Raw genomic sequence first — 20,629 nt, 5'->3', positions numbered from 1 at the left:
CCATCCTCAATATACGCGGAATACTTTATTGGTTCATGATTATATGTAAAAAAATAAATCAAAAAATTATAATCAATTATGATAAAAAAAAATATTATTTCGATTTTGTCAAAATTCGATCCTTATTCACTTCAACAGATCTATTCTATCATAACCAACTCAATTATGTTTCAAGAGTTACAGGACCGTTATATTGCATTATATCCTTGTAATTTATCTTCCTTTTCGATTATGTGAAATTAAAATTGTCAAACGAATAATCCATCAAAAATCTATGACAGAGCATGACGAATCAATCCATCAACTTAACGAATTCGAAAATCTTCAATTCAATATAACCCATGACAAATTACGAGTTTGACAAACTAACCCACTAATCTGTCAAAAAATATATAAAAAAATATTTTTTAAAAATTTAAATTTAAATTATAGTTTAAATGAATAATATAAATATTTTTAAATTTAAATTATAATTTAGATATGTCAAACTCATTAGTTTATTAAATTTTTTATTTTAATTTTAAATTTAAAAAAATAAAATTTTTAAATCCACATTTCAATTTAAATTCATCATGAATCAACCTAAGCGGATCATGAAACTAAATGGATGGATTATTTAATTTTTTTAAATAGATTAATAAAATTTAATTCAATTCATCTAAATTTAACTCGACGGTACTCTGTGACGTGAAACAGTCTGGCCCATGTTGTTGTAATTATGAAAATTTGTCCTATTTTTCTTTATTTTTGGATATTTTTATGAAATATACAGAATCTACTGTCGGTCGATAGAAGATCCGTCCGATTACTTGACGCGACCCGCGTGGCTTGACCAGCGTGTGGCCCACCCGACACGCGTCGCGCATCGGACAGCCGTGGCACCGTCTCTCGGTTTGTCCGTACGCCCACCGCTGCATCGGATCCGAGCGGCCGGAACTCGTCATCCCCCGGCGCCACGCCGCGTGTCCTCAGCCGCGGCGTCCTGCGATCGATCCGCCACGTGATATCTCCGCCTCGCTTGCCGGCTCCGAAACTTGAAACGCCATAGACGGACGGCCGGGATGCGACCACGTAGCCAGATCCACGTCCCGAGAAGATTCCTCGGGACTTTGAGTTTTTAATTGAATTGTTTAATATTTTTTGATTTTCTGAAAATAATTTTACCTCTATGGGAAAGAGTTGCCTTTAAGAGAGGGAAGTAATAAATTATACCGCAGGCGACAAGAGGAGGAAGGTGGACCAAAAGCCGCAACAAGGAGTCCACACTCCACTCTTTCTCATGACCACCGCCTCGCTTTCCATCTCCTTCCGCTTCGCCTTTTGCGCTGGATTCGGGGTCACTGGCTCTCCCGCCATCGCCAACTAGGGTTTCGATAAGGTCAGGTTTCGCCCCTTCCCGTTCCTTTGCTGATTTCCTTTCTGGATTGATTTCAGTGCGGTTGTCGATCTGTCTGTTCAACCCGTTTACATACTTTCTTCTTCTTCTTCTTTGTTTGATCGAGAAAAAGTTACCTCCTTTCGACCTTTCTTGGAATCTTTGGTGCTGGAATACATCGATTCAAGCATGTGTAGGTTTTTGTTTTGTGTAGTTTAATCTAAAATGTTCTTTCCGGCTTGTTTTGTTTTGTTTGTGTAAACGCAAAGGTTAGACTTTTAATGTTCGTGTTCTGATTTCGTTTTATTCTTTCATTCCTTTGGTCAGTTCGTTATCAATGTCGAAGATCTGATTAGAGAAGTGCCGAGGTGGGCTTGTATTAGGTTATCTTCGTGTTTGAACTGTGATAGCTGTTAATTCGGTGAAAGATTGAAGTGTAGCAGAACTCTGATTCAATGGTTATGGAGTCTGGACTCCGTGAGCTGTCTGGCATGATGAGCGGATTGTGCTATGATGATTCTTATTTGGATCAAAATATTTTCCGAGCTCTAGAGTTAGGAGAATCCCAAACTACTATGAGTCATAGTAACTATGTTGGTTTTCCGCAATTCTCCTCTGGGATCAGCCAAATTAACAATCCCGCGTCTAATGTTTGTGTAAGCTCCGAGTGTGAAAGCGCAGAGGATGGTGACATCTTCTACTCTGATATGGCGCTTAACTACATCAGCCGGATGCTCATGGAGGAGGATATAGACGAAAAAGTTAGCTCGCACAAGGAAGAGTCAGCCATTCGAGCTGCGGAGAAGCCCTTCTATGACATACTTGGCCAGAAGTACCCGCCGTCCCCTAATCGACCGCCGCTTGGCATCGACCGAATTTCTGCCACCGCCAATGGCAGAAGCAATGATCGGTTCAAGAATTTCTACAGTGGTAGCAGCAGCGGGATTGTGGACAGTAGTAGCTCTGTAAGTGACTCCTCAGATTACCAACAGTCTAGTTCTCATCCGGGATCAGTTGATTATTCTCCTCGGACTCCATCAAGCTCTTCGAGCAGGTTAATTAGTTTCGAGGAGCGCTTTAATCATGTTGCTTTATCTCCTAGTCTGTTTTTTCAAAGCACTCCTGCTTGGCATTTCAAGAGAGGAGTTGAAGAGGCACAAAAGTTTCTCCCTAGCAATGATAAGTTGGGAATCAGCTTACAGTCTAATGGCGGCTCAGCATCTCGAATGCCGACTAGAGATGGAAGGCTGTTCGACCTCAAGGAAGAGGCAGAGGAGAAGGACCCTTTGAGCAATAGTTCTAGAGTTCGTAAGAGTAGAAACAGAGAGGACTTGTATTTGGTAGAGGGCAGGAGCAGTAAGCAGTCGGCTGTTTTCTCTGAAGGGGAGGTTAGGTCAGAAATCTTTGATATGATATTGCTAGGCTGCAGTGATAAATGCTCTAAGAAGATGTCTGATTTGCGTGAGGCAATGCAGAATGAAGCAAGTAAAAATGCCCAGAATGGTTTGACAAAAGCTTCTTCCACCAGTGGCAAGTCGCGAGGAAAGAAACATACAAAGAAAGAGGTAGTGGATCTCAGAACTCTTCTGATTCTCTGCGCTCAAGCAGTGGCAGCTGATGACCGACGAACTGCTAATGAATTGTTGAAGCAAATCAGACAGCATTCTTCTCCAACTGGGGATGGATCACAAAGGCTGGCACAATTTTTTGCAGACGGTCTTGAAGCTCGTCTGGCAGGCACTGGAAGTCAGATTTACAAGGCTCTAGTTGCTAAAAGGGCGACTGCAACTGATGTGTTGAAGGCTTATCATTTGTATCTTGCAGCTTGTCCCTTCAAGAGAATCTCACACTTCTTCTCCAACCAGACAATACTCAATCTGGCACAAAAGGCCTCGAAGGTGCACATCATTGATTTTGGCATCTACTTTGGGTTTCAGTGGCCTTGTCTGATCCAACGTCTATCAGCTAGGGAAGGCGGCCCGCCTAAACTGCGGATCACAGGCATTGATGTACCCCAGCCAGGTTTCCGCCCCACAGAGCGAATTGAAGAAACAGGTAGGAGGCTGGCAGATTATGCGAAAAGTTTCAATGTTCCTTTCGAGTATCAGGCCATTGCTTCAAGATGGGAAGCCATTCGAGCAGAGGATCTACACATTGCTGAAGATGAGGTGGTAGCTGTCAATTGTCTGTACCGCTTCAGGAATCTTATCGATGAGACTGTAGTCGTCGACAGCCCCAGGAATCGGGTTCTCAACACGATACGGAAGATGAACCCTGATGTTTTCATCCATGGAGTAGTGAATGGATCCTACAGTGCCCCATTCTTCGTGACTAGATTCCGTGAGGCACTGTTCCATTACTCCGCTTTGTTCGACATGCTTGAAGCCAATGTGCCACGAGATGACGATCAGAGGTCATTGATCGAGAGGGATCTCTTTGGACGCGAGGCTCTCAATGTTATAGCATGTGAGGGATCAGAAAGAGTAGAGAGGCCGGAGACTTACAAGCAGTGGCAGGTCAGGAATATCAGAGCTGGGTTCGAGCAGCACCCTTTGGACGGGGACATAATGAAGAAAGCAAAGGACAAAGTGAAAGGCAGCTATCACAAGGACTTTGTCATCGATGAAGACAATGGTTGGCTGATACAGGGATGGAAGGGAAGGATCATTTATGCGATATCGGCATGGAAGCCCAAGATCATTTTTTGAGATTTCTATGGAGTTGCAGTTGCAAGATGAGGAAGGCAACTCCCTTCCTGATTCATTTCAACTAAATTCTGATGAGGTAGGTAATTCATTGCAACAGAGATTGTGTTCCTCCTCTCTTTCTTCAACCAACATGTAGATCATTGTTTTGTTATTTTCATGACTAGAGTGGATGCAATCAATGGATACCAGAGAGAAATCTTTGCTGACAAACAAGGCATCCTGATTACTACAGGAAGATAGTGAGTTCTTACATCTACTTTTTTTCTACGTATAAAGAACATGCTTAGTATGTACTAGGAGGGTTTTTTCATGCTTCATTGTTTCAGAAATCTACAGAAAATGGATGTTTCCAAATAAATTTGTTCTACATGGTGATGAACAATGACCTTAGACTATGAGAAACAAAGAAAAAAATAATATGAAACTAATATGAAACGAAAACACTTGCAATTAATTGCATGAGAGCCTAAAGAATGAGAAGAAACTGTGAACTGCCTGGCGAATTCTTCCTCTCTCCGGCGTTGCAGGCCGTGGTTCTCTCATGGATTCTTCCCTGTTGTTGAATGCGCCATCCATCTCTGAGGATGCTGCGGGAAGCTGCTGCTCCGCATCTCGCCTCTCCCCAGCGAACCTCCCCACGGCGAACCCTCCGCCGGGTAGCCTCCATATCGTGAGCGCTACCGTCTCCTGCTCCTCGCTCTCGGTGGTGGCTGCCGGCTCATCGTCTTTTGCCGCTTGCATTTCATGGCGGCAGACAGGACAGGAGTTGTGGAGCGATAGCCATGGCAAGATGCAATCTTGATGGTAGATGTGTTTGCAGGGCATCTCCCGGGACTTCGTCCCGAGCTCGAAGGGATCCATGCAGATGGCGCAGTGGCACTCGTTGGCGATGTGTTCGGCGACGATATCCACGGTGGGCATTGACTCAATGGCGGCCTTCGATGCCGGGGGGTTGTCGGACCCCCTCGCAAGGCCGAGTCCGGCGAGCTCGATCTGTGCGATATGGTTGAGCAGACGGTCGAAGCCGGAGCGCATCAGGCGGTCCGAGATAGTTTCCGGCAACGGGCGGAGACCGGACCCGGTGCCGTCGTGGTGGTACAGCTGGAAGTTGGTGCCGCCGCGAGACGGGTTGCGGAGGAGGATTACTGGGTTAAAGGGCGAACGGCCGATGGCGGATGTTCTGCGGTGGCGGAGATCGGAAGGCTGATGAGAGCGGTCGGCGGCGAGGGCTCCAACGCTGCCGCCCTCGTGAGAATCAGGTGATAATGCGGCGGCGTGGCGACGGCGACGGCGTTGGCGGCTTTCTGCGCCAGAGTGAAATCGGTCAGGCGGCGAGTCGATCTGCTCGAGAAAGCCGCTGTCGCAGTCGGGGCAGACGATGGCATCCTGCGGCTGCAACAGGACGAGGCGACTACAGCGGTAGCACCAGTAAGAAGATGGCGTCGCCATGGAAGAAGACATCAAATAAGCAAAAAAAAACTCGGAATTTTCCTCCAAATTCGGAACCAAAACCCTAAAAATTCGATCTTTCAGACAAATCCCTCCCTTGATTCAACAAATCACACGATCTACCAACTCAAAATCCAAACTTCCAAATTCCAGAACAATATCCACCAAGTTCCTGACCGATTCGCGATCTGAATCTTCGACGTCGGAGACCGACGCCCGAATCGGGCGGAGATCTGTGGCGGCAGCGGCTGCGGAGGAGGAGAACCGACTGGATTCGGCGATTTGCAGAAAGAAATCGATAGTTTTATAACGCATTCGATCCGCGAAGCATCGATTGCCGGAGCCGCCAACCGCGTTGGATTATTCCCATTGCAGACTAAGTAGCCATATGACCGTGTATTTGACTTCGATTGCGCCGTCAAACTTGTCGCCTTGACTTTTTCGGAACGTTGACCACGTTTTCGATCCATTTTCTTGCAAATAAAAAACAAATTTTTAATATTTTGCATTTTTTTAAATGAAAATATTTAATGCAGTAGTTATTTTTGTATGTAAACTTTAGGAATCGATTGGTTTTGACGATCAAAGTTCAAAGTTTAGAATTTATTCAAATACTTTAATATTTAAATACGTCAAGCTTATTTAATGGGCTCTTAGGACCAAGTATATAAATGGTATGAGGATTTTGGGTTAGCGGATTCGGGTTTTGCATGTAAATTTGAGTCCGGAATATTTGTTGGGCCGGGCTTTGAGACACAAGCTCAAACATGAATTGGATCAAGCCCATAATTGAGGCGGAGCCTAAATTGGGGATAAAGATTGAAGCATGGGGATTTGGGTCAAACCCTAAGCCATTCTACTTCCTTCCAGTGGTTTCGAGAAGGGACGATCGGGTCTCTGTTCTGGAGCTCTCCTGTCATTTGGCTGCGGCTATAAAAGGAGGCTTTGATTTCGGTTCAGAAGAAGTATTTTGATTTCATTTGGGCGAAATCATTTGTACTAAAATTTTGCGATTTACTTCTGTTTCCTGCATCATCGAGAGGAGGAATCATGGCGGGCGACGGCGTGAAGTGGGATGGATTGCTTAAGTGGAGCCTGTCGCACGCGGATGGGACGCGCCCTGCGCGAAACTTGAGGTATTCATCATTTTCTTCGAGTTGATGCTTCTTCGAATTGTTAAGACTTACATTTTAGAGTTGGATTTTGATCATCCGGCAGATCTTGATATATATCTACATATGAAAGATTTTGATGTGTTTTGGTACTGTTTCCATAATTGGTCAGTGAGGAGGATAGGAAGTGGTTCATGGAAGCCATGCAAGCGCAGACCGTCGACGTAGTTAAAAGGATGAAAGAAATCACTCTTGTCATGAAAACGCCGGGGGATGTTCTAGAGGCGCAAGGCATCAAGCCGTGTGATATAGTAGGTGAGCTTTTGGAGCATCTTTGTATGTTAGCAAAGCTATGATGCACACTGCATGCAATTCGATAGCCAAAAATCTTCATGTTGTTTTTTGTAAGGTGAAACCAGCAAGTTATGGATTTAAACCCGATCCTTTTTCATTTTTTACCTGCTAAGTTGGCATTCTCTCTTCAGTTTCATCCGGAGGAACCCTTGGATTTTCAGGGCACTGGCCTGTACCTTCCAAAGGGATTTTTTTTTCTGTTTGCCATTACAAAGTTTAATATTGTATCTATGTCATTTTTGCCCTACAAATCTCCCATAACTAGACTAAAGCCAACCATATTATTTCTACATGGCTTTCCTGTTGATTTTTGTTCTCATGTTACGGCTCTTTTTTCTTCTATTTTCTTGTGAAGCAACTAAGAATGTGTTGGGAACTTGAGATCCCCAACCTTCAATGACGTTGAAAACAAATGCTGAACAGCCACAAAGAATTTAACATGCATTTGGCCTAATCAAGCTTAGCGAAGAGAATGAATAATTTTATATTAATAAATAAACAAAATACAGTGTCATAATCACATGCTCAGTTGCTTACCCTCCTTGGTTGTATGTAATCTAGATCCCATCCATTACTCATCCAATTTCTCTATTTATAGATTCCAGGCAAACTGAACCATCATCTTTAACTATTGAGTCAGTTGATTGTCTTATCAAACAAGGCATGATTTTGTTAGCATATACTCTTTATACTTTTCCCTGCTTAGTTTTCTATCTACAATACTTGTTGTTATATACGCGGTAGGTGCATGAAAACAAAATACTTTCCTTTTCTCACTGCAGTATTGGTTCTTATAGTATGTTAATTCCTTGTATCATCTTTTGTTCTTGCAGATATGTTGGATGAGCTTCAAGAGCATGTTGAATCTATTGATATGGCAAATGGTTAGTGCTTATGGTCCTCTTTTTTTTTCTTCTAAAATGTTTTCCATCATGTATTCAGTTGTTCAAATACATTTGTATTGGCTAAGTTCAGTTATATCAAAACTCTGAAACACAACTAAATATCTATGTGTGAGTCATCAACGAATGGTAGTTGCTTACAGTTTTTAAGCCTATTCATCTTTGATATGCGTTTAATTACTTTGTAGTGTTTTCTATTGAAAAGTTCAATCTTCAGAGCTCCAAAGTGCAGGAATATATATGTTTTAGGTCATCATTACAAATAGTTTGTTCTTATCAATGCCAGAAGCCAAAAAATTATAAAGTGAATGCAATATATGTGATCAAATTTTAAGAGATATTTTAATATATAATGAACAATTGTATGGTGTGAAATATTTTACCAATCAAATATTTTCTGGAGGATCATTCAAATATTTTATCAATCATTAATACTCGTTTGTAATGCGTGGTGTGAAATATATGAATTTTATGGGTTTTAAGTATATTTTCTCTGTGTTATTATCTGGTTCAATTGACCCAGTTAGCTCACATGTGGCTTCATCACTGGTTCTTATAGTTAATCTATGAACTTCTTCTTTTGGTACCAATGAATGCTTTGTTGAAAATTGTTGCTACGGCTCTGTGCATCTCCTATTTTAAATTTCTAATGAGGAAAAGTAAGTTGTTTGTTTGTTTTCAAGTTGAGCTAATCTTCTTGGTTTTCATGATTTGGAGTTGACTTGGTTTATCAATCAGGACTGTTGATAAAAAGAAATATTTTACTGTAACTAAATGAAAGATCAACTTTTGTGAATTCTGTTTTGACCATATCATTCCTTCCTATTTATATATTTTCAAGCTCTGGTTCATGCTTTAGAACTAATCCCTTTGTGCTTAACCATTTTTATTGGCTTTACTGTTTTACAAATATAATTATTTTAGATTCTGCAAAAGCAGCTATGGATGGCAATCTTCTAGTTTGAAATTTGTGTTCATTACTTGTTGATGACTTATAATGTTGTTTGTCTTGATATGCCAGACCTTCACTCCATTGGTGGCTTAGTCCCTCTGCTTGGTTACCTCAAAAACTCTGATGCTGGTATTCGAGCAAAGGCTGCAGATGTTGTAACTACCATTGTGCAGAACAATCCTCGTAGTCAGCAACTTGTAATGGAAGCCAGTGGTCTTGAACCACTCCTGTCAAATTTTGTATCAGATCCGGATCTTACCGTTCGCACAAAAGCACTTGGTGCACTTTCTTGTAAGTTTCTTTTGCCAGCTATGTTTCACTATCTTAAAAAACTCAGCCAACTTCTACAGGTCATGTTCTTTCTGCTCATGTTGACTTGATACTATCTTTGTGCTTATTTATATAGCTTTGATTCGGAACAACAAGGAAGGAATTAATGCATTCCGAATAGCAAATGGTTATGCTGGGCTCAGAGATGCACTAGGTTCTGAGAATGTCAGATTTCAAAGGTTCTTTCTCGCGCTGATGCCGTTGGATGCTTTGTTTGCTATCATCTTCTAGATTTTAACCCCTTTGTCATTTTACAGGAAAGCACTCAACTTGATCAAATACCTTCTTCGGGAAAACAATGCAGATTGCAGTGTTGTTTCAGAACTCGGATTTCCACGGCTAATGATGCACCTAGCCTCCAGCGATGACTCAGATGTGCGAGAAGCTGCACTGGGAGGTCTACTAGAGCTGGCTCAGGATGGGACCTCAGGTAGCAGCACTGCCTTAGCTGAAGAAGACAAGCTCCGGGAAGTCCTACAGGAACGTATCAAAAGCATCAGCTCAATGTCAGCTGAAGATCTAGGAGCAGCCAGGGAGGAGAGGCATCTCATCAATTCTCTTTGGAATACATGCTACAATGAACCATCATCTCTCCGCGACAAAGGCCTTCTGGTACTTCCAGGAGAAGAAGCACTCGAGCTTCCACCTGATGTTGCTAGCAAAGTCTTTGAGCCTCCACTTCGTGCTTGGGCAGCAGATAGACCACAGTCAAGTTCAGTCGATGATAAGAAGGCAGCAGCAAGTCCACTGCTGCTAGGCCCTGGGCCTGCCGATAGTTCGCACCAGGAGCGATGAATCTGTGGCAGACTGATCCCCACTTAGTGCTGTTTCTCTAGTTGCTTTTAACTAACGTTTCAGTCAATCATCATGGTGTTTTAGAATCTAGTGTTTCTCTTATAAACTATGTACAATGCGTTTGATCCTTTTGTTTGATATCCGAGCTTATAGATGCTTTTACTTGTCCTTCCTCTTTATCAATGTATGTTGCATCATTTCCACATCCACTTCTTTATTCAATTAAAAGATACAACCTTCACTCAACTTGAAGAACATTATGTTTGTTTCAGGTCCTCATGATCTAATTTCAGCAAATGTGTGTGTGCTTTTCCTTCCATCTTTCTTGCTAAAGTATACCTTATGTAGTCCAGGTACTTAACATTTCGATACATCTTGGGCAGAAGAGTGGCATCTATCATCTGTTCCAGAGGCCCAATCTCTGCATTCTCGTCTGGGATGACAAAAGTTGCAAGACTCATCCTGCTCTTCCTCTCATTCGTCACAGCCCTGTGTTCAATGCTCTGGTATGTTCCATTACTCCATGCCTATTAGTTAAAAAAATTTCATGATGGGAGCATTTTAGTTCATTTTTAGTTGAATAACATTACAGACTGACTTCCACAGTCTGGAATTTTTTAGGTCTAAAGCATACCTCAATGGCATCACCAATGTTTACTACGAGAGCATGTGGAATCGGCTCCACCGGGATCCACTCGCCTTTATGTTTGATTTGAAGACCAGCAATGTCTTCATCTTGCAAGAGTATGGTGATAGAGCTGCCATCAGAGTGTGGACTAACACCCATGACTTCATCAGGCCTGGAGCAAGCTGGGTAATAATTAAGACGCATGCCGAGACCCATCTCGCCGTGTAAGTTTAACAACCCTTCTCTTTTCATGTTCATGAGTAAGGAGAGGTGAGAAAGCAGTTGAATTGCTACTCTCTTCACCTGGTCTGAGTACGTTGTTAAAGCATCCCTGTTAGCAATGAACGTAAGTTGCATTCATAGCCTAGTAACTGAAGTTTAAAGACTATTGTCTTGTGTTTGGTTTAAGGAATAACTATTCATAAGAAATTGAATAAGAGAAAGTATTTGTTAGTTCACTTCATAGAATTTAATCCTATGTTTGTTTGTAGGAGTGATTAATATAATATACAAGTATTTTTACATGCATAAAAATTTAAAGAGTAGAATAGTAAAGTAAGAGCGTACTTAAAGTCTGGTACTGTAATTGGCCAATATCTGTAACTTCTTCTCCTGACAGGCTCTGTCATCAGATAAACTAGGTCATTCCAGTCCAGTTTCTGCTCTTCAGACACCACATATGCTTGTCCATAACCTTGCAGATCATTGTCTGCCATCGCGTAAGTCTTCTTCTCCTCGATCGGGAGATCAAAGAACGCAGCCATGGCATTCCTGATCCTATACAAAACATCCTCTGATATTCCATGGTGCACAATCTGCCATTTCTGAGGTTTGAGTGAAAAGATAACAATTCAAGTTAAGCAAATGGCTAATATTATGTTGAGCTGACCTGGAAAAATCCCCAGTCCTTGCATGCAAGATCCAGTTTGTTTAACTCAGCTTCATCCCCTCCTGAAAGCTTGGAGAAGTCAACCACAGGGATGTTGAGATCTGAAAGTTTGCTAATTTCATCTCTTTTGATTTGGTCCCTGATGTATCTTTCAGGAACACAGTTGGGATCCTTCCTCACAATCTCCTGCACACTTGGGACAGGAAGAGATCTGCCCCACCCTAGTTCTTGCTCTTCAGCGGCGGCACCGTCGAGCTCCGGCTCCATTTGCTCTGTGTGAAGATGTTCTGGTGATGACTAATATGTAACTGTGATGAAGTATGCATAGTCCAAAGTGCCGGCGATGTATTTGTTTCTTCACCATTCGATTCTGCATGCATAGTCAGAGTGAAAGCAATGTTTACACTACCATTTCAATTTGGAGTTAATACTAGTTTGTGGCCCCTTGTCATTTGCCCCCTCTACCAATCATAAGGTACATTCTTTTTAAAAGCACAAATCGTGCATAATTTTCTGAGTAGGTCACAACTTTACCACATCGTTTGTCTCTAAAAGCACATTGTTGTTTAAGAAACACACGACATGAAGCAGGATTGATTAAGCCCAACATAGTGTTCTTGCCTTTTAAAAGAAGAAAATGGAAAACATCGACTAAATCCTTATCAGGAATTTATCAAATAGTTTCAGTCGTAGTTTTTATGTTCTTGTTCTTCACTTTAAAGAGTTAGACACTGCACACTAGATTGTCTGATTGTTCCAGGAGAAAATAAGCAAATTTTACAAGGTCCCATCAATTAAAGGATTAATAGAAACACGAGCTCATGTAAATTAGCCTTTATCGTTCTCTCCCAGGAAAAAACCTATTTAAGACCGAACAGCCATGATCGGAGAGCAGAGCGGCTACAGATGAAGAAATCAAAATTCAAACTCTCCATTGGCCTGCCGAACAAGATAGTGATGTTGATAAGCAATGAAATGAATTGAAAACACAAATGACATGGATGATAAGACAAAAAAACAAAGAAAATTATCGGTTGGCACCTTGTTGAAAAGAATATCCCTGTTTTTGAGATGCATTATTCCATCCTTGAGAGTGCACTTCCATCTGCTCTTTGTCCGTGTCACCTGTTCGGACATAAGTCACAATTACGTGGTCGAGTGAGGAAATTCAATTGCAATAGAAGCATTTACCTTTTCGAAAAGGGCTAGAACCAAATGCTGAGTGTTCGTCTCATCATCCTCTTGATCAAGATCATCTAGCTCGTCATCATCGTCATCGTCCTCATTAAGAGGAGGCTCTTCATCTTCATCTACTTCATTCCTACTTGGCCTCGGTGTGCTAGCAACAGGAGTCGCGCTACGTAGTTCGACTAAGCAGATGAAAAGTAAGCATTGGGAAGAAACTGAAATGCATACGGTATGTTGAGAGGTTCCATGTGGATGCTATACCATTGTCTCCGGGCGTATTGTAGTCTTCACTTGACGCTCCTTGAAATTGAAACAACTTCGAAGCACAAAGCATAAAAAAGTAAATAAAAAGGAAACAAAAAGTGAATTGAACTACAACTCAATGTAGGTTTGTTGAATACATCATCATATTCGTCATTTACTCCATCACTCTGAGGAAGAACCAGAGACTCCTTTGTTTCTTTGTCGGAGAGGAACTTGGACTTAGTATTTCCTTGAGCATGCTTCAGTGATGACGTTTCACATTGGCTTATTGCATTCTGAAACAATAATAGAGAAAGATAATACTAACAGGCGAAAATATTGCATTCAGATGCATGTTACATAGGATAATATTTTTTATTCTGTCAACAAAATTACAATTTTTTAAGGACAAGTGAACTAAATTATTATTATTTTGACCAAACAAAATTTCATGTTGCATCCATTACTGAATCAATCAAAATAACACATACAGAAGTACCAATTAGACATACAGAAGAAAAAGAAACAATGATATAAAAATAGCAGAAGCATCGATTGGACATAAAACATCTAGACATGTAATGAAATAGATGAGTTTAATAGCTTCTTTGATATTTGAAAATTTTGTTGCCATACAACAATGAAGACCTAAGAAATAGATTATCCATTCTAAAAGCAATAGATTAGTAGCACCCTCACAACACAGCCAAATGGAGATAAATACCAAAGGACCATAACAGGTTCTATCCTTGTAATGAGATAATAAAAGTTAAACACTTCAAAAATCAATACATAGATTTTCTAGGTAAAGTAGATCTACTTGATGGCTGATCATCACCTCTTTTGACCTATCCCAGTTGCAAAGAAAAGGAAAGATACGACTCAAGGCAGATTTACCGAACAAAAAGTTCATCATAATGACATTTGAAAGCAAACACACAACATTCTTTGTTCCTTCCATGGAGCGGTAAAGTCTTCATATGCTCAAAATTACAACATATCAGATTGACAATGTTTCTGACAAGCTAAGGACCAACAAGCCAAGATTGTCACAGAAAAGTGATTTTTATCATTTACGTGAACGGTAAAAATCACTTGGTTTGTTGGTTGACATCAAAACACATTGAAGTTGCATTTTTACAAAACCATTGGGGGGTATCAATTTATATTTTCGGGCAACATGCTTGGCGTGATAGATATAAGTGGTTCTTCTTAAAGAATGCAAGATATATTGGGATTGACAGCTCAAATCATTTGCTCTTTCTTGTGAATATCAGAAATATGTCTACTCATGGATACAAGATCAGCACCTAAGAATTGAATGGTCCGAACAATCAACTTTATAACCAATTAGATACTTCTTCCAAAATATATATACGATGGGATAGGCTGTATTATTATTAGATATAACTTGTGCTACATTATCTTCACAATTTTTCTAGCGCATACATTTATTACATGTAAACACATCATATATTGTATACTCCTCTCTCACAATCTCTCTTAAAGATTGTTCAAAAAAACATTTGCTTGATATTTATTATGTTTTTCAATTGATTGCGTACACACACACACATCTATATACAAAGTTATATAATATTTTAATCCAACTTTGTCACTTCAATTGAAAATCATGATGATACCTTTTGACAACAAAGTGAAGTGTCAAGTTAGGTTCTCCATATAAAGTGCATAACAATAGTGTAAATCACTAATTCAGTGAAACCTTGCTGGAACATGAATGAAAAATGTAGTGTAGACTGGTAATACTGTATTGAATTAACAAGAGATTATTCTTAAGAGCACCAAATGTCAACATGTTTAGGTCAAAGATGACAGGTTCCATCACCAACAATTAGCTAAATGAAATAACTAGAGGAGTTAGCAAGCTATTCCATGATATCTAACAGCCAATAAAAACTAATTGTATTGCAACATCAATGACTTGAAGCAAAATACATGATGATGTGCAACAAATTGGTGTGTAAACAGTGGTAATAGATGTTTGCTTTAATATTATGAAAATTCAAAATGCAACTACCTGAGGTAATGAAAATTCTAGTATCACGTCGCCACTGCCATCTTGTTGTGGTATGTAACCTTTTGAGTTTAAGCGAGAAGAATGGTCATCCCTTTTACGCTTCCCTGAGGAATTGACAAAAAAATCCTGCACCTAAAAGCCAACAATAGTAAGGATGAAAGTAGCACTTTGTAATCATGAAATAGTTGTTATATCTAGAATATGTGCAAAGTTGTGCTATCAAAATAGAGGTGAACATGAGAAGTGAAGGAAAAAAAAATACATGAGTTAAGGATTGATGAGAGGCTCCTCTATCGGGCTCTTCTCGTCCTTCAACATAAGCTGAACACAACAATGAAGACCATTGGTTCTAGGCATGTAATATGAATGAAAGAAATAATACTATAAAAAGCTTCAGATTGGTCAATTATTTATACATACCAACATTAACATCGACTCCTAGAGGTCGTTGGTTCATCCAAGGAGAAGGTGGTTGCTACACCAACGAGGCAATACAATTCAACCAAAGTTAAATCACTTTGTTTTAGGAAACCCAAGCTGAATGAAATCCCCAGTATATTATAAAGTCATACCATGTACGGACTAGGCCTTCCAGCTCCACCTTTCATATCAATGCTATTTCTGATCTCAGAAATCGGAGATGGAGCATAATCAGAAGGACCTGTGGGTATGTTGTACATTCCCGTCTCAGCAGTACCAGGTAAAGGAGTCTGGATGGGAGTCTGCAGGGGAGTCTGCCAACAAACGAAATCGATAGAAAGCGGGGCATCAGAATATACAATTAACTGCTAAATACACAAAACAGCCATCTCACCGGTGGAAAAAGCATCTCTGCAGTAGGAGTCTCATACTCCTCAGGCGGCCCCTCATACGGAACATTCAGATCATGCACCGGAGTCGGCGCACCATTCTTCTGGAGAGCCGGCCGCTCGATGTTGCCGCTAATGGCGCCGCACTGAATCATCCTCATCTCCCACATCTGGATTCTCTCCAAAGGAATGACATTAAGTGCACAAAAAAGAGACTAACAATCGCAACTTGTCAAGAAGCAGGAAAAGCATCAAACCCTAGACATAAGATGGCTGAAGAAAGGTCTTAAATGGCAATATACGGGGAGAGAAAAAGGAAATTACCGCCTGAAGCTCGTTAAGCACGGACTCCCCAGCGCCGTAGCTGATGAACTCTTCCCGGACCTTGCTGATAACGTCGTCGACTACGTGGATGTAGACGGCGGAGACATTGGCGGCCATTTCCACAGATCGGTCACACTCGGAGGCGGCGAGCGGAGTCCTCGAGCAATCAAAGAGAAGATGATTCGACCTAGGCGTGGCTTCGCGAGTAGGGTTTGAAGGGGGAGGGAGTACTTTCGCGAATGATCGGCGAGAGCACTGAGATTGAGAAAGAGAAGAGGGATTGGTGAAGGAAAAGGGCGATGATCCGGACGGGAGAACTGGGAATTAAATTGAACATTATAAATAGGTTCGCATCCGGTAAGAAGTCAGTCAATGCGAAACGCGAGTCGCGTTACGGTGGAGTTGCGGTGGGGCCCGCGGTAAGTCTTGGGAGAACTCAGCAGCGGCCGCCAGCTGGCGGCCCGGTCGAATCGGGCAAAAATTGAGCAGACGAACCGGATTGAACCACGATTGCCGTTGATTTAGGGCCTCCAGAGGCCCGGCCCATTATGGTTACATGGCTTCTGAAATTTTTTGGATAAATTAAGAGCCATCAAATATTATTATATTGAATAATATTTTGTTGTCCCCGGGACAATGGTGCAACGGTAGGATATCCGGGTTGTGACCTAGGGACCAGCGGTTTGATCCCCAGCTACGGCGTATTTGCAAGAATTTTCTTCCAAATAGGGAACGCAATCACAGGATGCTGGGCATCTGGATTGGCTACCGTATTTTGGATTGAGGCCATGAGACTGACTGGATTTTATCATTTTTTTAAATATTTTATTTGGTCTCCCATTTACAATTCATCTTTCAAATTTTAGCATTTTTTCAAATATCTCACAATACTTTTAAATTCTTCTCATTTTACTCTCCCCAACTACTAACTACATTGTTTTGTTTGTAATCAAATAATGACAATTTTAAAACTATGAAGAATATTTAAAAGGAATTCTACTAACCATACACAATGCAAATTCGCGTAAGGGATACACATTTCAGTTTACTTCAAAAGAAACAAAATTGATTCTGATCTCTATCGTCGATCAATAGAAAATAGAAATACATCAAGTTGCTGTCCAAAAATAGGGAAGCATACGTCGAAACAATTTAATGACCAAGAAAAAGTGTGAAACAGTAGCAAGCCGTGTATGTACATTAGTCTCCTTTATGCTTTACAAGAAACATGATGATGATAGCAACTTTGCAATACGTATCACCGTGTGGTTTCTGAGGGTTGATTTGTAGCATTGCATAGGCTGAATGATTCATTGAAGATCTCGATATCGCTCTGTTCTAGTGTTCGGCAGTGAAGCTTGAGAGGAAGGATTTCAGTGCTTCATAGGTCATGAAAACAATCCCAACACCAGGAACTACCTTGTAGTATTCAGGCAATATGCCTCTGTAGAAGCCCCGAAAGCCCTCAGTCTGCTTTATGTGTCTGAATGCTCCGAATAAGCCTGTGGTGTACACAGGGCGCCTGCCAGCTGCGCCTTCCAGCTGCATTCGGCGTCTGACTAGATCTAGCGGAAAGGTCACTGCAATAGCATAGTATGTTACTCAATTGCATATTATTCAAGTCTACCAAAAGTTATTAAACGATGGTATGTTGTGTTTATCACGATGGCTTGTGGAATAATGTCAAAATAAAAGACCAAAAGACAGTCTAAATAGGGCACCATCCTAGTTCCTTCCATAGGGAAAGATGGCAAATTAATAATGCTATAGCTTAATTGTTATCAAAAATTGAGTTCAATAGCAAGAAGATAAATGATACCTAGTTCAAGAAGAATAGAAGCATCTTAAGTTCACTGATTGAGACTAGTAACTACACCAATAAGAATACCAGAATACCACAAATTTGAGAACAAAATGTAAAATCAATTGATTGTGGGTCCTGTTATAGGTGACGGTTTGAAGAAGACATAACAGACATTCAGGATCCAAATGTAGATGCTAAGAATAAGCTTCTCATTCCAGTTATCTTGTAATTGGATTTCAAAAGAGGTTGATTAACAGTAACAGGTTTTGTTTCTTAGTCTTAAGAATGTAACTTGCAGCAGTAATTTGGTTTCTCATGTAACTTTTTTACTTTCATATCCAACTAATAGACACCAATTTATGTTTGTCAGACACATACCTGTTGATGATGCAATGCCGGCAAGACTTCCACTAGCCAAACTAACTAGAAGAGGGGAGTGAGAAGGCCTATACCAAAATTAATATCCAACTGTTAGTGCAATCCAAATGAAGATTTGATCTTTTTACATGACAACATCAAGCTAACCAAGTAGTCACCTTTCCGATTGCCACTGGGATCGCAGGGTTTCATAGGCAGCATAGCTGATTGCTATGTTAGGACCAACCCCCTGCAGCCCAACAGTATACCATAGAATTATAAATACGCTAAATATACAGAAAGGGGAAAAAAACAAAGCAAACTAATGTTGCTCCATTGTACCAATAGTGTTGCTCCAAGACCCTTATACAGTCCTCTAATACCCTCATCTCTGGAGATAGCATAAAGCGCATGCGAGATTCCTTTATAATACATTGTATTTGTCTGCAAAATATTAGAGAGAAACAAAATGATTGTCAAAGTGATTTGCATTAATTAGAAACCAGAACATTCTAATAATGGCTAGGATCTTAAAGTAGAAGGTGAAACAAGAGAGAAAGCACCATGAATAAATGAGGCAAACGAATCAAGAAACAGAAAAGAGGTTTTCAGTTACTGTGCAGAAAATATAAGCTTACCTGGACTGAAAGACGTGTTTTGACAAGATCCAGTGGATAAGCAATGGACGCGGCTGTTAATCCTGCCAAACCACCACCTAGCAATTTGACACATGCATCTAAAGATGCATTGTTTCTATGGTTACCTAATACTGGAATTGAATATAGTAGCTGTAAAATCAAATTAAAACCCATGATCACTTGATGTATTGCCAGAGCATCTAAACCAAACAAATGCAATGAGATAGAAGCACAGAACCTCTCCATGAAATTTAAAAATTCAAACTTACATGTTTGTATTCCTCATAAGCATAAAAGGTGATAGATGAATAAGGTAACCGATGGACAATGGTCACCAAGTTTCCTTTCCATAATGCTCTAAGGCCTTCTTCATAGACAACACGAGAAGCTTCACGCCATATGCTAGCTTTGCTAAGACTAGCTACATCAGAGTGCATGCCTTGCACCTAATGAAGATCAGCAAGTCATGTAAAGCATGGAAAAATCCAGATGTAGAACATAGCTTATGGAAGATACCCTACCCGTTGAAATAATTAATCTTTAGTGTTTAGCTAATAATTAAGCAGAAACAACTATATACTAACAGAGAAATACAAATATAGAAAGAGTTTACACCTTCTAGAAATCATTTATTACTTAATTAAAACCATCAACTTTATGTATATTAAATTTTATTTATGATATTGTAGCAAATCTACTATGCTTTAAAAAAAAAGGAATTAGAAATTTATAATCTTAAAATTGTTCAGATTGGATCAACAAATCATGAGAATAAAAGAGAACAATAATATCATCTGTATTTCATAATTTATGATATCAAAACATAAGAAATGGAATTTTAGTTCTCGTTTGTCAAACACAAGGATTGCATTTAGAGTTCTTAAGAACTTTATTTTAATATGGAATTGAAATTCACTTGAAACCAGTATTGGTTCCAAACAAATGTAAGTCCAAGTGTCACTATTAGCTAGGAGTTATCTGGTTGACAAAAGGTTTGATTTTGGGACTCAAGTGTTTAGCAGCATTGCTCCTAAGCACGGACATATAAACAATTCCAAATACAGAAGAGAAATTAATTGGGAAAAAAGGCAGATAAATTTAGACAAGAGCTGTTAACTGACAAAACCGTAAATTCCTCCCAAAGCTAACATCATCAATATTGAAGAAGCCATCTTGAATGATCAAACTAAACATTGATTTTCAAAAGGAGAATCTTGTTATCAGATGTTGAATTTTAGGGAGCAATTGAAGACCAAGTTACGCAGTAGCTCATATACCTAAACAAACGAGCCCTTAAAGATCGAAGAAGACAGACACACAAATAATAATAACAAAATTCAAACCTGAAAGAGGATGGTGAGACGAGCGAGAGGGGCCGTGCAAGTCTTGCTGACGGCGCCCGCGACCCCTCCGGCAACGAGATGCTCCACCGTCCCAATATGCGGCTGATTCTGAACCTGCTTGCTCTGCTGCTCGCGGTGACAATGCCCGCTTCCGGTCGAACTCTGCGATCCCCCGCCGTCCGCTACAGCCACCGCTCCAATCCGAGCCTCAATTTGCATTCTCGCCGGTCCAAAGAAGCGAAAAACAGAGAGAAATCACGACGGATGCAGCAAGCGGACGAGATCACCCCGTCGCAGCGTCGATAGCCGCGGCCAAAACCCGACGAAAACCTCGAGCGCCGCCGCGGTGGTTTTATAGCGGGCACCAATCATCAGATAAAGCGCAACT

General features: G+C 40.6%; 6 protein-coding genes across 8 annotated transcripts; 2 read left to right on the top strand and 4 right to left on the bottom strand.

Moving 5' to 3' along the window:
* Window positions 1-1,245: 1,245 nt before the first annotated feature.
* On the top strand, window positions 1,246-4,395 carry LOC141826612 (scarecrow-like protein 9). Of its 2 annotated transcripts, none has more exons than XM_074713871.1 (3): window positions 1,246-1,378; window positions 1,703-4,159; window positions 4,248-4,395. In XM_074713871.1, the coding sequence occupies exon 2, from the start codon at window positions 1,831-1,833 to the stop codon at window positions 4,081-4,083; it is 2,253 nt and encodes a 750-aa protein (XP_074569972.1). In that variant the 5' UTR covers window positions 1,246-1,378; window positions 1,703-1,830; the 3' UTR covers window positions 4,084-4,159; window positions 4,248-4,395. The 2 variants fall into 2 exon arrangements, with proteins under 2 accessions (XP_074569972.1, XP_074569973.1); XM_074713872.1 differs by lacking the exon at window positions 1,246-1,378 and adding an exon at window positions 1,528-1,568.
* Window positions 4,396-4,414: 19 nt separating this feature from the next.
* On the bottom strand, window positions 4,415-5,853 carry LOC141826616 (putative E3 ubiquitin-protein ligase RHC2A). Its single transcript, XM_074713876.1, has one exon. It carries the CDS (start codon window positions 5,542-5,544, stop codon window positions 4,534-4,536), a length of 1,011 nt encoding a protein of 336 aa, XP_074569977.1. The 5' UTR covers window positions 5,545-5,853; the 3' UTR covers window positions 4,415-4,533.
* Window positions 5,854-6,394: 541 nt separating this feature from the next.
* Window positions 6,395-10,180, top strand: LOC141827637 (uncharacterized). The gene is made up of 6 exons (XM_074714928.1): window positions 6,395-6,668; window positions 6,817-6,959; window positions 7,832-7,882; window positions 8,922-9,143; window positions 9,259-9,361; window positions 9,440-10,180. Exons 1-6 carry the CDS (start codon window positions 6,583-6,585, stop codon window positions 9,975-9,977), a joined length of 1,143 nt encoding a protein of 380 aa, XP_074571029.1. The 5' UTR covers window positions 6,395-6,582; the 3' UTR covers window positions 9,978-10,180.
* LOC141827638 (protein LATERAL BRANCHING OXIDOREDUCTASE 1-like) lies at window positions 10,104-11,786 on the bottom strand. Its single transcript, XM_074714929.1, has 4 exons — window positions 11,495-11,786; window positions 11,173-11,420; window positions 10,612-10,936; window positions 10,104-10,504 (listed from the first exon to the last, which is right to left on the bottom strand). Exons 1-4 carry the CDS (start codon window positions 11,759-11,761, stop codon window positions 10,235-10,237), a joined length of 1,110 nt encoding a protein of 369 aa, XP_074571030.1. The 5' UTR covers window positions 11,762-11,786; the 3' UTR covers window positions 10,104-10,234.
* A 398-nt stretch (window positions 11,787-12,184) lies between these two features.
* On the bottom strand, window positions 12,185-16,393 carry LOC141826613 (transcription initiation factor IIA large subunit-like). Of its 2 annotated transcripts, none has more exons than XM_074713873.1 (11): window positions 16,100-16,393; window positions 15,781-15,945; window positions 15,539-15,700; window positions 15,387-15,441; window positions 15,229-15,287; window positions 14,967-15,098; window positions 13,084-13,221; window positions 12,944-12,998; window positions 12,686-12,864; window positions 12,536-12,619; window positions 12,185-12,433 (listed from the first exon to the last, which is right to left on the bottom strand). In XM_074713873.1, exons 1-11 carry the CDS (start codon window positions 16,214-16,216, stop codon window positions 12,410-12,412), a joined length of 1,170 nt encoding a protein of 389 aa, XP_074569974.1. In that variant the 5' UTR covers window positions 16,217-16,393; the 3' UTR covers window positions 12,185-12,409. The 2 variants fall into 2 exon arrangements, with proteins under 2 accessions (XP_074569974.1, XP_074569975.1); XM_074713874.1 differs by having other exon boundaries at window positions 14,967-15,092.
* Window positions 16,394-17,212: 819 nt separating this feature from the next.
* Window positions 17,213-20,541, bottom strand: LOC141826614 (uncharacterized). Its single transcript, XM_074713875.1, has 7 exons — window positions 20,242-20,541; window positions 19,168-19,344; window positions 18,899-19,048; window positions 18,603-18,704; window positions 18,440-18,510; window positions 18,282-18,349; window positions 17,213-17,679 (listed from the first exon to the last, which is right to left on the bottom strand). The coding sequence occupies exons 1-7, from the start codon at window positions 20,458-20,460 to the stop codon at window positions 17,438-17,440; spliced, it is 1,029 nt and encodes a 342-aa protein (XP_074569976.1). The 5' UTR covers window positions 20,461-20,541; the 3' UTR covers window positions 17,213-17,437.
* Between the last annotated feature and the right edge of the window lie 88 nt (window positions 20,542-20,629).

This window comes from Curcuma longa, chromosome 4 (assembly GCF_044706935.1).
Source record: "Curcuma longa cultivar G26 ecotype Majalengka, Jawa Barat chromosome 4, ITB_CL_G26_1.1, whole genome shotgun sequence".
Lineage (NCBI taxonomy): Eukaryota > Viridiplantae > Streptophyta > Magnoliopsida > Zingiberales > Zingiberaceae > Curcuma > Curcuma longa.
This window is presented reverse-complemented; position numbering and strand designations above follow the sequence as displayed.

Excerpts from the sequence above, each read along its gene's own strand:
- LOC141826613 (XM_074713873.1), bottom strand. The coding sequence starts at position 16,216 with ATGGCCGCCAATGTCTCCGCCGTCTACATCCACGTAGTCGACGACGTT. Across the intron at positions 15,099-15,228 it reads CTCATCAATCCTTAACTCAT|GTGCAGGATTTTTTTGTCAA; the intron begins GTATTTTTTTTT and ends GTTGGCTTTTAG. Across the intron at positions 12,999-13,083 it reads TAAATGACGAATATGATGAT|TTGTTTCAATTTCAAGGAGC; the intron begins GTATTCAACAAA and ends TGTGCTTCGAAG.
- LOC141827637 (XM_074714928.1), top strand. The coding sequence starts at position 6,583 with ATGGCGGGCGACGGCGTGAAGTGGGATGGATTGCTTAAGTGGAGCCTG. Across the intron at positions 9,144-9,258 it reads AGCACTTGGTGCACTTTCTT|CTTTGATTCGGAACAACAAG; the intron begins GTAAGTTTCTTT and ends TTATTTATATAG. Across the intron at positions 9,362-9,439 it reads GAGAATGTCAGATTTCAAAG|GAAAGCACTCAACTTGATCA; the intron begins GTTCTTTCTCGC and ends GTCATTTTACAG.
- LOC141826614 (XM_074713875.1), bottom strand. The coding sequence starts at position 20,460 with ATGCAAATTGAGGCTCGGATTGGAGCGGTGGCTGTAGCGGACGGCGGG. Across the intron at positions 18,705-18,898 it reads AAACACGTCTTTCAGTCCAG|ACAAATACAATGTATTATAA; the intron begins GTAAGCTTATAT and ends AATATTTTGCAG. Across the intron at positions 18,511-18,602 it reads GTCTTGGAGCAACACTATTG|GGGGTTGGTCCTAACATAGC; the intron begins GTACAATGGAGC and ends GTTGGGCTGCAG.
- LOC141826612 (XM_074713871.1), top strand. The coding sequence starts at position 1,831 with ATGGTTATGGAGTCTGGACTCCGTGAGCTGTCTGGCATGATGAGCGGA.
- LOC141826616 (XM_074713876.1), bottom strand. The coding sequence starts at position 5,544 with ATGTCTTCTTCCATGGCGACGCCATCTTCTTACTGGTGCTACCGCTGT.
- LOC141827638 (XM_074714929.1), bottom strand. The coding sequence starts at position 11,761 with ATGGAGCCGGAGCTCGACGGTGCCGCCGCTGAAGAGCAAGAACTAGGG. Across the intron at positions 10,937-11,172 it reads ATTACAGTACCAGACTTTAA|GGATGCTTTAACAACGTACT; the intron begins GTACGCTCTTAC and ends CATTGCTAACAG. Across the intron at positions 10,505-10,611 it reads ACATTGGTGATGCCATTGAG|GCATGGAGTAATGGAACATA; the intron begins GTATGCTTTAGA and ends TTTAACTAATAG.